This window comes from Choloepus didactylus, chromosome 1 (genome assembly GCF_015220235.1).
Source record: "Choloepus didactylus isolate mChoDid1 chromosome 1, mChoDid1.pri, whole genome shotgun sequence".
NCBI classification, from domain to species: Eukaryota; Metazoa; Chordata; class Mammalia; order Pilosa; family Megalonychidae; genus Choloepus; species Choloepus didactylus.
Window position 1 is genome coordinate 108812547 of NC_051307.1, and position 19343 is coordinate 108831889.

The following is a 19343-nucleotide window of genomic DNA, read 5'->3' on the forward strand; positions in this document are numbered from 1 at the left end:
ATGTCCCAGCATATGATCTATTCTGGAGAAAGTTCCATGAGCACTAGAGAAGAATGTGTATCCTGGTGATTCGGATGTAAAGTTCTATATATGTCTGCTAAATCCAATTCATTTATCAGATTGTTTAGGTTTTCAATTTCCTTATTGGTCTTCTGTCTGGCTGATCTATCTATAGGAGACAGTGATGTGTTAAAGTCTCCCAGAATTATTGTGGAAACATCAATTGCTTCCTTTAGTTTTGCCAGTGTTTGTCTCACGTATTTTGTGGCACCTTGATTGGGTGCATAAACATTTACGATTCTTATTTCTTCTTGTTGAACTGCCCCTTTTATTAGTATGTAGTGGCCTTCTTTGTCTCTTATAACACCCTTGCATTTAAAGTCTATTTTATCTAAGATTAATATTGCTACATCTGCTCTCTTTTGGCTGTAGCTTGCATGAAATATTTTTTTCCATCCTTTCACTTTCAATTTTTGTGTCCCTGTGTCTAAGATGAGTCTCTTGTAGGCAAAATATTGATGGTTCATTTTTTTTGATCCATTCTGCGAATCTATATTTTAATTGGGGAGTTTAATCCACTTATATTCAACGTTATAACTGTGAAGGCATTTCTTGGATCAGCCATCTTACCCTTTGGTTTATGTTTGTCACATATATTTTTTCCCCTCTCTCTATTAATATCCTTTAATGTACCCATACTGAATCTCTTCAGTACTGAACCTTTCTCCATCTCTCTCTCTCCTTTCTTTGTTTCTCTGTCTGTAGGGCTCCCTTTAGTATCTCCATTAGGCCAGGTCTCTTGTTAGCAAATCCTCTCAGCATTTGTTTGTCTGTGAAAAATTTAAGCTCTCCCTCAAATTTGAAGGAGAGCTTTGCTGGATAAAGTATTCTTGGTTGGAAACTTCTCTCACTCAGAATTTTAAATATGTCATGCCACTGCCTTCTCGCCTCCATGGTGGCTGCTGAGCAGTCACTACTTAGTTTTATGCTGTTTCCTTTGTATGTGGTGAATTGCTTTTCTCTTGCTGTTTTCAGAACTTGCTCCTTCTCTTCCGTATTTGGCAGTGTGATCAGAATATGTCTCAGAGTGGGTTTATTTCGTTTTCTTGTATTTGGCGTTTGCTGGGCATTTATGATTTGTGTATTTATGGTGTTTAGAAGATTTGGGAAGTTTTCCCCAATAATTTCTTTGAAAATTCTTCCTAGACTTTTACCCTTCTCTTCCCCTCCTGGAACACCAATGAGTCTTACATTTGGATGTTTTATATTATGTCTCCTATCCCTGAGGTCCATTTCAATTTTTTCGATTTTCCCCCCATTCTTTCTTTTGTTCTTTCATTTTCTGTTCTGTCATCTTCCAGGTCACTGATTCGTTGTTCAACTTCCTCTAGTCTTGTACTATGAGTATCCAGAATCTTTTTAATTTGGTCAACAGTTTCTTTAATTTCCATAAGATCATCTATTTTTTTATTTACTCTTGCAATGTCTTCTTTATGCTCTTCTAGGGTCTTCTTCATGTCCTTTATATCCTGTGCCATGGTCTCGTTGTACATCTTTAGTTCTTTGATTAATTGCTCCAGGTACTGTGTCTCCTCTGATCTTTTGATTTGGGTGCTTGGGCCTGGGTTATCCATATTGTCTGTTTTTTTCATATGCTTTACAATTTTCTGTTGTTTTTGGCCTCTTGGCATTTGCTGAACTTGATAGGGTTATTTTAGGATTTGTAGACCAATTGAAATCCTTATCTCTAATTTGTCAGATCTACAGCTTCGCGGAGGAAACTTTCTCTAACTAAGCAGTAGGTGGCGTCCACGAGCCACCTGTTCCCCTCAAGCCAGTTCTCCCCTGCTTTGTCTTTGTGGTGAGTGAGGGAGTGAGTCGGTGGGGTCCAATTGGTGTACCAAGCTTCCATGTGTAGTTGGTGTTGCTCACCCTGTATATGGGGTGTGTGTCTGGGCAGTCAGGGAGTGGGGGAGCTCTAACAATCGAATCTCCCTGGTGTTCCTGGAGGTTTAAAGCTGCTGCAATAGCCTAATCCTTCAGTTCAGTCCTGCCACAGTTTGCCTCTGCTTCTGACCCACAAGTCCTTGGTATTGTCGTACAGCCCCTGAGACTAGTGAGTGGGTCCCTCTTCCAGGCCGTGCACCCCCAGGTCCTCTGTTGAGGGATGACTGTGCTATGTCACAGGTGAGTGCCGTCCCCCCAGGGCGGTTCTCGGCTTCAGGGCTGTTTAGGGAGGCTCCCAGTCTGCTGAAAGGATGGCTGAATGGGGTGTGTTAATTCACACTGCTCCGTCTTCCCAACTTGGGGACAACCAGCTGAGGGTGCAGGGAAGGCTAATGTCCATGCCTGATTTTGTGGTGTGTGCATGTTACTGGAAGCACTTCCATCACACTAGGTTGTCTGGGGTAGCTTTGGGTTATGGCGCTGGTGACGGGCAGGAGTGTTCCCTGTCCACCAGAATGATGGCTGTGAGAGGATGCCCCCCTTCTCTTGGGAAGTTGTGGTATTTAGTGAATTTTGTCAGCCACTGGATTATTGCCTTTTGTCTCAGAGCAATCTTAGTTCTGCTCTTTTCTTGACCTGCCCAAATTGCAAGTCTCTGAGGCTTTCCGTATTGGGCTTCTTAGAGTAATTGTTTTAGAGAAAGGAAAAAAGATTAAAAAAAAAAGGGGGGGGGCCCTACTCACAGATCTAATTGGTTATTGAAATGCTAAGAGACAAAGCAATTTGGGCCATTAAGGAAAGGTCCAGGGGGCACAGAGACGGTTTTTCTTCTGGATTTGCATATGAGCCTCAGGGTCTGAGCTCTGCTCTTCCCCTTTCTATGTTCACCAGAACTCCAAAAAGCCTCCGCTTTTATTTTTGGGTTTTTCTTGCTGTTTTTGTTATCCCTATCTCCTCTCCACCGGGCTGGCTGCTCCCGGATTCTCTGGTGTCTGGTCTCAGTCTATCTATGATTGGAGTTTGAATCAGTAGAATTAGTTTCCGATAAAAGCCGTCACTGCAGTTCTCCCTCCTCATTTCCAGCACTGATGGCCCCTCCTCCCATGGGACTGAGCCTGGTGAGGAGGGGCATTGTCCCCTGGCCGCAAAAACTTACAGATTTCGCTGATCTCAGCAGTTCCACGTGTTCATGAGTGTTGTATGAAGTATGCCCAAAGTCAAATTGCTCTGCAGTGTCCAGTCCGTGCAGTTCCTGGCTTTCTACCTACTTCCCTGGAGGAGGAACTAAAACATACAGCTCACCACTCCGCCATCTTGCCCTGCCCCTCCCCAAATACTGTTTTAACTATTCCTTGATGCAACACAAAAACACTACAAGTGAAAGTTTCTTCAAGTTAGGTTGCATTATGTAATCTGAAACCACACCAATTCAGTTCCATAAACTACATTAACATCCATTAGTCAGGGACTTCTGCTTCTGCATAGGATATATAAGGCTGTAAAGAATGTCATGCCCACCCTAACAAGAAAAAGGTGGACAGATTATAAAATTATACCTCATTTTGAAGTCCCAAGACAACCAAGTAACCTGAACGCGGAAGGGGCCACCCCACCTCCCACCCCCACCCCAATGCCCTAAGGAGGGACAGGAAACAGTAACTGTCTCAACTGTGGCAGAAATGGAAGAGTCACTGCACTGGCTACAACTCAAGCAGGAAGAAAAAATCAGCTAAGATTTTAAAGAATTGACTAAGGCATAGCGTGAGGCCACGTATCTGTTTGAAATAGCTAAGAGCATCTGGATGAGGGAAATTTGCACTCAAGTAAAGCAAATGCTGGTGATTTGAAAAGACCAATAAAATTGATAAACTCTAGCTAGAATGATGAAGAAAAAAATGAGATGACACATAATTAGCAAAATCTAGACTGAAAAAGAAGATACGACTAAAGATTCTACAGACATTAAAATAATAATAAAGGAATATTAAAGACAACTTTATGCCAATAAATTTGACTAGTTAGATGAAATGGACAAATGCCTGAAAAGACATAAACTACCAAAAGTTCCCTTATATAAGAAATAAACTGAACAGCCCTGTATCTATTAGATATTTGAATTATAGTTAAAAACCTCCCCAATGAAGAAAACTCCAGGCTAATATGGTTTCAGTGGTATATTCTACTAAACATTTAAGGAAGAAATAATACCAATTCTACACAGTCTTTCAAAAATTTTAAGTGGAGAGAAACTTCCCAATTCAGTGTATGAGGCCAGTGTTACCTTGAAACGAAAAACCTGACAGAAATTACAGGAAAACTAGTGACCAATAGCCCTCATGAATACTGATGCAAAGATTATAAACAAAATTTTATCAAACCAAATACAACAATATATTAAAAAATGATATTACATCATAACCAAGTGGAGGTTTATCCCAGGATTAGAGGGTTGGTTTAACATTTTAAAAAATCAATCACCATAATTCATCATTTTAACAAACTAAAAAATAAAAACCATGGCCATCAATAGATGCAGAAAAAGTATTTGACAAAAATCTAATATCCATTCCTGATTAAAAAACCCTCAGCAAAGAAGGAACAGAAAGGAACTTCCTCAACGGGATAATGGGCCTCTACAAAAAAACCTACAGGTAACACCACATGTAGAGGTGAAAGGCCAATGGCCCTGAAGTCAAGAAAATGGCAAGGATGTCTCTAACCACTTAACACTGTACTGGAAGTCTAGCCAACGCAACAAGGCAAGAAACAAACAAAAGGCATACAGGTTTAAAAGAAAAAAAATACCAAAAAAAACGCCTCAATTTGCAGACAACATGCTTATCTGTGTAGAAAAAAAAATTTTCACCAACCCCCATCCCAAAAGAAAAATAAAAAATTTCTACTTAACTTACTTAGAACTAAGAAGTGAGTTTCACAAGATCTCAGGATACACAGACAATACAAAAAGAATTATATTTCTATGTACTAGCAATGTGTAACTGGAAGTTTCAATTTAAAAACATAAAATAAGTAGAATTCTAGCAAAATATGTGTTAAGAAATATAAGCTGAAAACCACAAAACATTTGTGCAAGAAATCAAAGAAGACAAACAGTACATGGGTTTGATGACAGAATCTTGTTAAGATGTCAATTTTCCCCAGAATTTTAGATTCTATGCAATTCAAAGACTTTTTTTCATAGAAATCAACAAATTTCCAAAAAGCTAAAACAATGTTGAAAAACAACAAAAAAGTTGGAGTCAACACAGTACAACACATTGAGAAAGACAAATAACATTATAGTTTTATTATGGAAATTGTTTGATTCTGTGGTGTCCCTGGAGGTGATTCTGGACAAAAACACGGATTTGCCGCCTGATAGCGCTCAATACTGATTCTGAGACATTGGGATTTCAAAGAGAGAAAGAGCATTTATTGTGGTGCACAGCACAAAGAGAATAAGAGGTTAAAACCTCAGATCTGTCTCCCCAGTCTGCAGTTTTACAGTATTCAAACAAAGACAGGTAGGCTTAGGGTAATGAGCAAGGTGGTTAATTCTGGGCTGACTCATGTCACTTCATTAAAAATTATTAAGGGGGCTACATGCAAGAACACCAGACTTCAAGTTGTAAAATAAGATAAGGGGTGTACAAGTGGGGCCAGTCACGAGCTGTCTTGTTACTGTCCAGTTACATAAATTGAGATAGGGAGTGCTGGCAGAGCTAGTCACAAATTACAATGTGAGATATCATTATGCAAGCATTCAGGCATCTGGGTTACAACAGTTACAAGCATTTGCTACTTCAAAGGTTAACAGACATTAAGACAAGAAAGGGGTTTACTGGCATTTATAGGTAAGGGTTTGTACTGCCATACAATGAAGCATTATTATCAGAGCATCTAGGCATTTGAGTTTCCTTACAGTAGTACAGGTTTTTGTGCCTTATAGTAGTACAGGTTTTTGTTTCTGGCTACTTCAAAAGGTTACAGACCTCAAGACTATGGTTCAGTGAGGCTTTATAATTATTTTAAGTAACTGCCTTTTGGCTACATCAAAGTTTAGCATACTTTCAGTTTACAGTTCATCTAAGGTTTGACTATTCTATATATCAAGAATAAAATAGGAATAAAGGCTAATTTTTATAAAATAATTCGGTTGCTGTGAGTAAAAGCTAGTTTAAAGTAATTCAGTTGCTATGGTCAATACACGGTTGTGGGTTTCAAAAAGGTCTCAGGCAGGGTTCTGAGGACCATGCTTTGAGAACTACTGATCTACTTATATAAGAAGTCAAAGTACACTGATTTTTGATGAATGGTATTGTACTATATACATCCTTCTGTACTGTGTTCGTTGCCTTTACTAATTAAAAAAAAACAAATACTTTTTATTTTGAAATACATTCAAACTTACACCAATTTTAACTTTTTACCACATTTGCCACATCATTCTGTCTATCTGTGTATCTATCTATATGCCTATTTATCAATTCATTCTCTAAACACTAGAGTATAGGTTGTATATATCATCTCCTTGAACACTCAATACTCCCATGTACATTTCCTAAGAACAAGGATATTCACTTATGTAACTAGTTTAAGTACAGTTATCCAGTTCAAGAAATTTAATATGGATGGAAAGCTTACAATCCATATCCCAATTCTTTCATATGTCCCAATAATGTTCCAATGAGCCTTTTCTCTTCCCTTGCTACATGCCATTGAGGATCATGTACTGCATCTAACATCTAACTGTCACTGTCTCTTCAGTTGTTTTATTTTTTTTAAATAAATTGTGGGAATATTTATACAACATAAACTTTCCTATCTCAACCACTGACAAGCACAATATTCAATATGATTAATCACATTCACTATATTGTGGTACCCTCACCACCTTCCATTACTAAAACTTTCCTGTCTCCCCAAACAGAAAATCTACACCCATTTCTCATTAACACCACATTCCTCCTGCCCCCTGCCCTTAGCAAGCTGTACAGGCTTACCTCTGAGATATTGTGGGTTCAGTTCCAGACCCCTGCAATAAAGCAAGTATCGCAAGAGTCACGCGAATTTTTTGGTTTCCCTCTGCATATAAAAATTATGTTTATGCTATACTATAGTCTATTAAGTATACAATAGCACTATGTCTTAAAAAAATGTACATACCTTAATTAAAATGTGACACAGAGACAAAGTGAGCACATGCTGTTGGAAAAATTGCAGAGTAGACTTGCTTCACACAGGGTTGCCACAAACTTTTAATTTGTAAAAACAAAAAACAAAACAAAAAAACACACCACTATATGTGTAAAGCACAGTAAAGCAATGTGCAATAAAATGAGGTATGCTTGTACTCTGATTTGTGTCTCTATAAGCTTGCATATTCTCCAATATTTTCTTTGTATTGCCATGGAGCTTAATTTTAATATTCTAAATTTATAACAATCTCATTTGCTTTGAGACCAACGTAACTTCAATAGTATACACAAACTGTTCTTTATTACCTCCTCTGTAGCCCCATCCTTATGTAGTTCTTGTTAAAAATTACAGGTTAATATGTAAACAAAACTAGTGATCTGTCATTAAATTGCATGCACTTCCCTTTTAGATCCTGTAGAGAATAAAAAGTGGATTTACAAATCAAATATTCAGAGTAGTCCTGAATTTATATTTACTCATGTTATTACTCTCACCAAAGATCTTTATTTCTTCCTGCAGCTTCAATCTAGTCTCTACTGTCCTTTCCTTTCAACCTACAGAACTCTCTTTAGCATCTGCTGTAGCACTAGTCTAGTGGTGATGGACTCCGGCTTTTGTTTTGTCTGGAAATCTCTTAACCTCTCCTTAATTTTTTTTTTTTTAATTTTATTGAGATTGTTCACATACTATACAATCACCCAAAAATCCAAAGTGCACAATCAACTGCCCATGGTACCATCATAAAACTGTGCATCCATGACCACAATTAATTTTTTTTTCAATTTTTAGAACATTTTAGAATCCTCCCATACCCCTAACCACCCCCACTCCATTACTGACTCATAGTATTGGTATAGCACTTTTGTTACTGTTGATGAAAGATTGTTAAAATACTACTAACTATAGAACATAGTTTGCAATAGGTATATTTTTCCCCTATATACCCCTCTATTATTAACTTCTAGTTATAGTGTTATACATTTGTTCTAGTTCATGAAAGAGATTTCCAATATTTGTACAGTTAATCACAGACATTGTCCACCACAAGATTCACTGTTTTATACATCCCCATATTTTAACCTCCAACTTTCCTTCTGGTGACTCTAAGCTTCCCCTTTCTACCACATTCACACATCATTCAACACATTATTCTCACAATAACATGCTACCTTCACCTCTGTCCATTTCCTAACACTTAAGTTCAACCTAGTTAAACATTCTGCTCTTAATAAGCAACCACTTCCCATTCTTTACCCTCGCTCTATATCCTGGTAACTTATATTTCATGTCTATGAGTTTACATATTATAATTAGTTCATATCAGTGAGATTATACAATATGTGTCCTTATGTGTGTGACTTATTTCACTCAATACAGCGCCCTCAAGGTTTCTTCAACAGCCCATTTTTTTAACACAGTTTTGTTCACACACCATACATTCCGTCCTAAGTACACAATCAACGGTTCTCTGTATAAACACATATTTATGCATTCACCACCATCACCACTATCTCCATTTCTTCCACAAAGGAGGAAGAGTCAAAGAAGGTAGAGACAAAAGAAAAAGAAAAAGAAATTAAAAAATGACAGCAAAAAAGCAACAAAAAGAAAGACAGAATTAAACTAAAGTACAATAAAAAATCAGACAACATTATGGATGCCAACAGTCCCATACCACTCCCCTATGACCCCCTCTTAGAGGCATTTAGCTTTGGTATACTGCCTTTGTTACATTAAAGGAATACAATGTTTCTGTTAACTATAGTTTGTAGTTTGCATTGATTGCATTTTTCCCCCAATACCACCCCATTTTTAATACCTTGCAAGGCTGACATTCATTTATTCTCCCTCATGTAAAAGCGTATTTGTACATTTTATCACAATTGTTGAGCATTCTAGGTTTCACTGAGTTATACAGTCCCAGTCTTTATCTTTCCTCTTTTCTTCTGGTGTCCCACATGCTCCTAATCTTCCTCTTTCAACCATACTCACAGTCATCTTTGTTCAGTGTACTTACATTGGTGTGCTACCATCACCCAAAATTGTGTTCCAAACCTCTCACTCCTGTGTTTTCCTATCTGACTGTAGTGCTCCCTTTAGCACTTCCTGTAGAGCAGTTATCTTGTTCACAAACTCTGTCATTGTCTGTCAGAGAATATATTAAACTCTCCCTCGTATGTGAAGGACAGTTTTGCCAGATATAGGACTCTTCGTTGGTAGTTTTCCTCTTTCAGTATCTTAAATATATCATCACACCACTTCCTTCTTGCCTCCAAGGTTTCTACTGAGAAATCCGCACATAGTCTAATCAAGCTTCCTTTGTATGTGATGAATCACTTTTCTCTTGCTGCTTTCAGGATTTTCTCTTTGTCTTTGATGTTTAATAATCTGATTATTCAGTGTCTTGGTGTAGGTCTATTCAGATTTTTCTGTTTGGGTATGCTGTGCTTCTTGGATCTGTAATTTTATGTCTTTCAAAAGAGATGGGAAATTTTCATTGATTATTTCCTCTTTTATTGCTTCTGCCCCTTTTCCCTTCTCGTCTCCTTCTGCGACACCCATGACAACTATATTCATGCGTTTCATGTTGTCATTCAATTCCCTGTGACATTGCTCGTATTTTCCCAATCTGTTCCTTTGTGTATAGGACTTCAGGTGTCTTGTTCTCTAGTTCCTGAGTGTTTTTTTCTGCCTCTTGAGATCTGCTGTTGTACATCTCCATTGTTTTTTCCATCTCTTGTATTGTGCTTTTCATTTCCATAGAGTCTGCTAGTTGTTTTTTTCAAACTTTTGATTTCTACCTTATGTTCCCCCAGTGTTTTTATATCCTTCATCTCTTTTGCCATATCTTCCCTGGACTCATTGATTTGGTTTTTGAGTTGATTTAGCTTGTATCTTTGAAAATCTTTAATTGATTGTTTCATTAAAGTGAAACAATATCTCAACTGCATCTTAATTGAGGTGTAAGTTGTTCCTTTGATTGGGCCATATCTTTGTTTTTCCTATTGCAATTTGTAGTTTTCTGTTGTCTAGGCATCTGGTTTCCATGGTTACCCCAATCAGATTTTCCCAGACCAGAATGGATTCAGGCCTCAGAATGAAGTTATATTCAGTTTCAAGTTTCCCTGAAAGTGTGTCTTAGAAGGCTGACAGACTTTCCTGTGAAGCCTCGAGCTGCTGTGCTTTTCCTAACCTGCCCAGCAGGTGGCGCCTGTCAGCCTGTCGCTCCCAACTGGTGTAATATGTGGCCCTTTTAGTTTCTGTTTTGGCTGCTTTCCCCCAGGCTCTGGGGTCTGAGTTCTGAAGGGAAGGTCAGCAGTACACCCTCTAGGGAGTTATCTTCTGCATTTGAATTGCTCCTTTGTCTCTCTGACTCTGTTATCTCCACCCATCTGGGTCAGAGTGCTGCGAACTGAAAATGGCTGAGGCTCTCTCCACTGCACCACTCAGGTTGGGAGAGAGAAAATGGGAAAGAAAGCCCCTTTTCAGAGCCAGTTCATGGCCCCCCAGTTTGGCCATGGGTCAGAGAGAGCACCTGGTCTTTCTTGCTTTTTAAGGTCAGTTATCTCTAAAAGCCTCTGTCTGCTTGCTAGGGGTTTGTCTATGTTTGTAGCTCGTATTCAGCAGTCCACATTTGTTAATTAAAACCCCAGCTGGAGCTGGGCTGAGCTATATTTGCTCATTCTGGGACTGCTGCTTTCTCCTACAGGGAGGTCCTGTAGCTCAGCCTGCCATGGGGGAAGAGGGCTCCCGGGGCAGTTCCACAGTTTTTACTTACAGATTTCATGCTGTGATCTCAGTCATTCCACCCAGTCCAGGCTAGTGTACAATGTGTGGACAGTCATGGTTGTCCCCCAGCAGGTGTTCCAGATTAGTAGTATTTATTCCTGGTTGTTTATTAGTTGCTCCAGGGGACTAACTAAATTCCACTCCTCTCTATGCTGCCATCTTGACGCTCCCTCTCCTTCATTTTTAAAAGACAGTTTTGCTGGATATAGAATTCTGGGTTGGCAATTTTTGGCTTTCAGCATGTTAAACATGTTATTCTACTGCCTTCTTGCCTCCATGGTTTCTGATGAGAAAGTGGCACTTGATCTTACTGAGGCTCCCTTATATGTGACATGCTGTTTCCTTCTCGTGGCTTTCAGAATTCATCTTTGGCATTCAACAGTCTGATTGTAACTTGTTGCATGTGGGTCTATTTGGGTTTATCCTGCTTGGAATTTACTGAGTGTCTAGGAGTATATCCAAGTCTTTCATTAAATTCGGGAAGTTTTTAGCCATTATTTCTCTGAATATTCTCTCTGCCCCTTTCTGTCTTCACCTTCTGGGAATCATGCAATTTGTATATTCATATACTTGATGTTGTCCCACAGGTTCCTTGGGCTCTGTTCACTTTTCTTCATTCTGTACTCCTTCTGCTCCTCAGACTGAATGATTTCAATTATCTTACCTTGTAGTTCACTGATTTTTTCTTATGTCAGCTCCAATCTGCTGTTGAATCCCTCCAGGGAATTTTTAATTTCTGTTAATGCGGTCTTTGGCTCTCTTTGTTTCCTTTTAATAATTTCCAACTCACTATTGATATTCTCTTTCTGTTCATCTACCTTTTCCTGATTTCCTTTAGTTCTTTTAGTATGTTTAGGTCCTTTTTTTTAAAGTCTTTGTCTAGCCCTCCTTGTTTATTGTTTCTAATCATCTCCTTTGCCTGGGCCATCACTTCCTGTTTCTTTGCATGTTTTGTAACCTCTCGTTGAAACCTAGACATTTTGATATTTTAATGAGTTACTGTGGGAATTTAGACTCTGCAGCATGACAGATTTGTTAAGCTTATATTCAGCTAGTGTCATGAGTTAAGTTTTCCTTGAATGCCAGGAAATAACAACAACAACAACAACAACAAAAAAAAAAAAAAAAAAGAAGAAGAAGAAGAAGAAGAAGAAGAAAGAAAAGAAAAGAAAAAAGGAAAAAAGAAAACAGCTTTCCCAGTTTTTGCAGTTGACCTTTTTAGATGCTGTGTGTCAGGGCTTATCCATGCAATGGGTTGTATGAGAAGAGCTCCAGGCCAAAGTGTAGGGGCCTTCCAGATCTTCACAATGCATGTTTGGGGCATGCACTGTGGCCCTAGGAATTTCCCCATTTATATGGTTACAAACTGTCCCCTCCCCTAGGAAACAGTTTCCTCATGGTCCCTGGCACTATACTATATATGTTCTACAGCCAGCAAACCCATGCCCCAGGCAGCACAACTTGACTGCTCTCCCATAGTGTTTTGTAGGAGACCTCAGCGAGCTGCCCTCAACAAGCAGGGCAAGTTCTGATACAGCAAGCCCCCACAAGCCATCAACACACCTACTGGGCCAGACATAAATGCTTCCAGCATGTACACAGGGTTACTTTGTTCTCTCTGGAATTGGTGCCAGGGCTCTCCACTGGGATTGTGGGCTGGCTCTACGCTGAGTCATTGAGGGGTGAAGGACAGCACCAGGAGACCCTACTGCTTCTTTCTTTTTTTTTTTTAAGTTATATTCAAGTAACTCATGTGTATCCCACTTGTGACCAAATCAAGACAACAATACTATGCACAGAACGACTATTATAGCTCAAGGAGCAAGAAATAATAAACAGAAAAGTCTTGCCAATACAGATGCCACATAAATACCAAACTTAAAGTTTTAATGTAACATGAACAAACTGTAAATACACGGGTTAGCTATTTTTCCAAATTATAGTAATAAGTGTTTTATATTTAGTATAAACACACAGAATGTATAAAACCTTTAATCATGTATAACGTAATCTTACAAGTAAGAATGTGAGGTTTACATCTGTGAAGATGTGCATTTCAGAAAGAATCCAACCTGAAATGCATTAACACACTTACTGCAAAGGTGACCCAGATAAATTCTTATCTGTTGTAACTTTAGAGACTGCTACTGAGGGTTATCACAGTGTCCAAGCTTAAAGAACAACCTACTTATTTCAGGACTTAAAATATCTGGGATCAGAGGCAACAGCCTCTTCAAGAACATCAATCAGATATAGCCCACTTCTCCATAATGTCGACACTTCTTTTCAATATGAATAGGTTAGGGTGATCACTGGTTAGACATCCCTGAAGATCAAGAGAGTCATTAAATAAGAGGAAGGGGTAACAACAGACAAGATAGGATTTAACAAAGGATTACGAATACTGCATCTTTATATAAATATGTATTTTTTAGATACTAGGATATTAGAACAGCTAGAAGAAATAATTGAAATGGTTAAACTGTAACCCATAACATTCTTTGAAATATGCTCTATAGCCACTTGTTAAATTGTACTTTAAAAGTTACTACTTTTCTGTATTTTTGTTATATTTTACAATAAAGAAATAACTGAAACTGTGTGCTGGTTTGAATGTATTATGTCCCCCAGAAAACCATATTCTTTGATGCAGTCTTGTGGTGCAGACGTTTTGGTGCTGATTAGATTTGCATGGAAATGCGCCCCACCCAACTGTGGGTGATGACTCTGATTGGATATTTCCATGGAGGCGTGGCCCCATCCTTTTAGGGTGGGCCTTGATCAGTGGAGCCATATAAATGAGCCGACAAGCAGAAGGAACTCAGTGCAGCTGAGAGTGATGTTTTAAAGAGGAGCTACAGCCAAGAGGGACACTTTGAAGAAAGCACAGGAGCTGCAGATGAGAGACAGCTTGGAGACGGCTGTTGAAAGCAGACTCTTGGTCCAGAGAAGCTGAGAGAGGACAAATACCCCAAGTGCAACTAAGAGTGACATTTTTGAGGAACTGCAGCCTAGAGAGGAACCTCCTGGGAGAAAGCCATTTTGAAACCAGAACTTTGGAGCAGACGCCAGCCACGTGCCTTCCCAGCTAACAGAGGTTTTCCAGACACCATTGGCCATCCTCTAGTGAAGGTACCCGATTGCTGATGTGTTACCCTGGACACCCTTAAGACTGTAACTGTGTAAGCAAATAAACCCCCTTTTATAAAAGCCAATCCATCTCTGGTGTTTTGCATTCCGGCAGCATTAGCAAACTAGAACAAACTGTGGAAGTGTAATCTATAACATTCTTTGAAATTTGCTATATAACTAGTTGTTAAATCATACTTTCAAAGTTATCATCTTTTGGTATACATGTTGTATTTCACAATAAGGAAACAACCGAAATGGTGGAACTATAGCCCATAACATTCTTTGAGATTTGCTCTCTAACTACTTGTTAAATTGTACTTGGAAAGTTATCACTTTTCTTTAAATACGTTATATTTCATAATAAAAAAATGTAAAAAAAAATCAGGGATCAATGTAAATTCAATAGCATGAGCAAAAAAACATACAATGCACAATCACAAGAGGTTAGAAAACTGAATACTGTGGAAAAAATTTATCAGTCTGTACAAGTTGGTTTTGATAGACCATTGGTTACTTGTTATAGTAAATGATCAAGACTTTCACTGCAACGCTTTCCCACGCTTACCAGAATCTGGGAGCAATATGCCTTTCTCAAATTGTCATTTAGTATTTCCACCCCTACCCCTTAAAACACAAAAATAGGTTTTTGAATAATAACTAGCATTTACAAAGTCATAAGATAAGGTCTTCATAGAAATTAAGCTACAGTTGAGGTACTTGGACAAACACTACCAACATTTATGAAAAAAAGTGTTGGTTTGCAAAGTGGTAAGTACTACATGAGTTGCAATAAGCACACTATCCATGTCCTTGCGAAACCAAGATGGGGTAAAAGCTTATTGCCATTCTGCCAAACACTGCATAACCCAATAGGCTGGGCAACGGGGCCACTCATCCAATGTATATACATACAGAATTAAAAACTCCAGGTAATCAACTAAATTACTCAATGAAGTAAATTAAAAAGTAAGATCAAACTGCTTTAACACATCAATGCTACTTTAGAATCATCATCAAAAGAAAACCAGATTTAATTATAAGTGGTCTGGGCTACATCCTGTAATGAGAATGTCACATAGAACTAAAAGAGAATCTGTCAGTGTACATCCTAGAAAAGCTATGAAATAATACTCTTTGTTATTCCTAAAGGAACTCCCCAGTTTGATAATACATGTACACCTCCCAGTGTTTCCAGGAGCTCTACAAACCAAGTAATTCAGTAACTGACAGAAGGATTTAAATGAAGAAGAGACCAAAAGCAGACCTTGTGCCAACACATATACTAGATGGATAGATTTTTTAAAAATTACATAAATTTAATTCATAAAACCAAATGTACTCGCAAAGGTAAATTTTATGTTACAAAAAAATTTGTAGACTGTAAATTGTGCATGCTTACCATAATGTTTAACCTGGGAAAGCTGGTGAAGGGGATTTCTTGCAAATATTTACTGCCATGATACAAAACAAATATGTAGAAACTGCAAGGTCCCTAACATAGCAGAATTTCTATTCAGAAAGATGTCGTCATCTGATCAAATATGCAAGAGACAGAATTTCCAAAGTTTGAAACACAGAACAATAACCACCACAGGCACCTCCCTCCTTGTCCTTCTTCCCTGCGTGACAGTTTTTCTCTTTTATTCTGGTTCTCACTTTCCTACAGTCTAGGGGTCTGAATGATCTCATCAACAAGTTCCTGAAAGGTAGATTGGATACCATCACAGGTTTCTGCACTTGCCTCTGTGAATAACATGGAATACTTGCATGCAAATTTCATGCCTTTGTTTCTATCAACTTCATGATATTCCTTATCAATTTTATTTCCAACTAGCATGTTTACTATGTCACTTATTGTATAGTATGTTTCCAATTCATTTAACCAATTATTCAGCTTATGAGAGGTGTCTCTTCTTGTGTCATCATAAACTAATATAACACCCCATGCACCTCTATAATAGCTGGGAGTTAAAGTTCCGAACTGCTCTTCACCGGCAGTGTTCCAAATTGCAAGTTTAGCCTATTTGTATTTGCATTCTGAAATTATTTTCACCTTAAAGTCAACACCTATTGTTGCTGCAAGTTCTGGATCAAAAGTGTCATCTGTGAACTTCAAGAGCAGGCTGAACATGCCCACCGCACTCTCACCAACGAGGATCTTAAGGGTAGTCTGCAAATCCTAGTCCATCCTGATCTGCTCAACTCTGAGCCGAGCTGGCCACCGCAGTCCGTCCCTCAAGCCGGCCACCTGAAACCCTACTGCCTCAAGACCCTACTGGTTTTAAAAAGCTTCTTCTTGATTCAGTGCTCTCCCCGTACTGCAGTCCTTTTACTATTTTCTGGAGCCCTGAGAAAGATGTTTCTGCCAGTTCTTGCTGGTTAATCAAAGCTTCTATGAGGGAACAGAGCCCTGAAGCATCTTACCTTGATCAGGGCAGGGCTGCATTCAGTAAGTTTTTGAGACTTTACCACGGGTCCTCCTGCAGATGATTATGATATCCCTTACCCAATTAAAACTCCATCCTTATTCTTTTTCTTATACTAAAGAATGCTGTAGAAACCTGCACCAAACCCACTACTGCATTTACTCACTTTATTAATATTCTGAATAAAATCACCTAATACTCATTCAGCATCTCCTACATGAAGTCTCCCTCCAGGGAAATTTTCTTTCTTCTAAGGAAATATTATGTGTTTCTCTCTCACAAACAGTGTGAATTTTATAACTGATCATGTTTCTCATATTGCTTTGGCTGTCAAATTATCCTTCATGTGGTGGTTTGAAGCTGTATGTACCCCAGAAACACGTTCTTAAATTTAATCCATTCCTGTGGGTATGGACCCATTGTAAACAGGACCTTTTGATGAGGCTACCTCAGTAAAGGTGTTATCCAGCTCATTCAGGATGTGTCTTAATCCTTTTACTGTAATCATTTGTCAATGGAAAGAATATATATATAGAGAGAGAAAGTCACAGAAATGAGAAGCTGAAAGCAACAAAATCCCAAAAAGAAGGGAGAGACCAACAGATGCCGCCAGGTGCCTTGCAATGTGGAAGAGGAGCCAAGGATCACCAGCAGCCAGTCTTCGGGAAGAAAGCATAGCCCTGATGATGTCTTGATTTGGACATTTTCACATCCTCAGACTGTAAGCTAATAAAGCTATTTCATGGTATCTGCTTTGAGAAGTCTAGGATTAAATGTAAAGGATTTACTGTTTGCATATCCAAATATCTCTCTGGCCTTACTTTCTCATTCTACTTACATTTTCCTAAACCTATTTTATTCTGCTTTTTATACTATGTAATTGTTCATTTTCTTATGTCACCCTTATTTCTTTGTGCAAAGAGATAAGTTCTAAATATGTAACTATATAAATACTATTACCACCAAATATTTGGGGTGTGTGCATATGTTTACCTGTGTAAACAAAGTAGTTTTTTGTCCAGAGATGACTTTTAATGTTTGTTGTCCTTGTGCAGAAGACGTGCTGACTCCTAGTGTTCCTTGGACTACTGACCCAGTAGTCAACTGTTTTCCAGATGTCTGGGGAGATGGCTGGCCAACTAAAAATGTACCCTAAGTTAGGAAAAAAATTAAGAACTAATCAATAATTTGTTAAGTTCAAATGACTTGCTCTCATCCTTTAAATGACAAGGTTCCATGTTGCAAGCTACAATGCTCTTCTTCAATTCTGTAATGTTGTCAATATAACTGAAAAGAATAGCTTTGCTCTAAATGTCACTAACAACAGTTATCCCCACATCTGAAACTTGGCCCAAAACATAGCTGTTGGGAAATGAAGTTTTGCAATCTAGTTCAAATCCCCAAAGCTAAATTTAATTATGCAGACTGATAATTATCCATCTTTCTCAATAAGAACATCTGGAACCCAAATTCCATTACCTTCCTTTGAAGAGAACCAAACTTTTAGTGAGAAGGGGAAAGAAGGTGGAAACCTGTGCCTAATTTTGAGTCTAACCTAACTCTAAATATCATAACTTGATAACATCTCTTTGGCTACTTCCTTCTAACAATAAATTTCCAACTGCATATTAATATTGTTTATTACCTAATGGATATAGGAGGCAATTAGCATCGTGAAAAGATTTATTAAGCCAGAAAGATCTTGGTTTAAATCCATCCTCTACCCCTACCTTAGCAGAGAGATCTTGAATCTTAGTTATCTTTCTAAATCTCTATTTCCTTCCCTGTAAAATGAATATATTACATACCTGACACTGCGGCTGAGAGGGAGGATTAAATAAGATGAGAAATGTAGCCCTCTACATATCTAGCACACAGTAAGCACTTAGTAACTGGTATTATTATTATTTGGAAATTCCCTGGTTTAACTGTCAACTCTCAAAACATAACAAACCCGAAGTAACACAGATTTATAACATGGCTAAAATGTTAATAGTGACCCCTGATCCCAGAGCTGTAAAGGTAAATTCACTATAATTAAAGATAGCTATTAAATAACTAAATGATTTAAAAGACACCAGTCACAAATTACCAGACCTGTGGAGTTTGCTTGAGGATGTAAGACGTGTAAGTGAGGTGTTGAGATATCCCACCAGGGCCTGTGGTGCTCTGGGATCCTCCGGTTCCTCCTGCTGCTCCTCCACCACCTCCTCCGCCACATCCTCCTCCACCACTGGCAGCTGAGCCAGACTGGAGATCTGAGAACACAATGAACAACAGCAATGTCATAAAAAATACCAAGCAGGGATTTAATAGAAAAATCACCTGAGCCCAAAGAGAGGTTTCCTCTGTAACACCATTCCTTCTCCTTTCTTATTTTCCTCCTTCCTTTTCATATTATACCTATTATGTGAGAAGAATTTCCTGAAGTTTGAAAATAAGATTTTAGTTGTGGGGTAATACAACTGACACTTTTCTAGTCAACTGCTGATTTTAGCCAATACTTGAATTTGCTCAGATAGGTGCTTCCAAATTTTTTTACATCTGATTCAATTTCAGGGTAAATGCTGGAATTTAGTGTAATTTTGTAGTTCTATTTTGTCCTCCCCAGCCCGAGCAAAATTAAGACTTTCCTCACATTTACACTGAGTCCAGGTCTCCATTCTTTTTTTGGTTTTCAAATTCTACTCTACAGCTTTTGAACCCTCTTTATTTCCCTTCTGGTGAGACAATACATATGAACCACCTGGGATGTAAATATATAATCAATAAATATTAGAGTTCAATATTCTTCCCTACTTTAATTCCAGTGATTATTACTGGAGCAGACTCCTTTCCAATGGTTTATTC

The 19343-nt window shown here is 38.4% G+C and overlaps 1 protein-coding gene and 1 pseudogene across 8 annotated transcripts in view; both read right to left on the reverse strand.

The window, feature by feature from the left end:
- The window catches only part of YEATS2 (YEATS domain containing 2), a 194662-nt gene that overhangs the window by 38157 nt on the left and 137162 nt on the right, over nt 1–19343 (reverse strand). For all 8 annotated transcript variants that reach the window (XR_005217407.1, XM_037839564.1, XM_037839566.1 and 5 more), the window contains 2 exons: nt 18591–18751; nt 17487–17645 (listed from right to left, as the gene is read on the reverse strand). Coding sequence is in view for 7 of the 8 variants with exons in the window: in XM_037839564.1 (XP_037695492.1) it covers nt 17487–17645; nt 18591–18751 (320 nt within the window). In the remaining variant the exon portion in view is untranslated. The remainder of the gene's footprint in view (nt 1–17486; nt 17646–18590; nt 18752–19343) is intronic.
- LOC119536914 lies at nt 15362–16255 on the reverse strand (annotated as a pseudogene).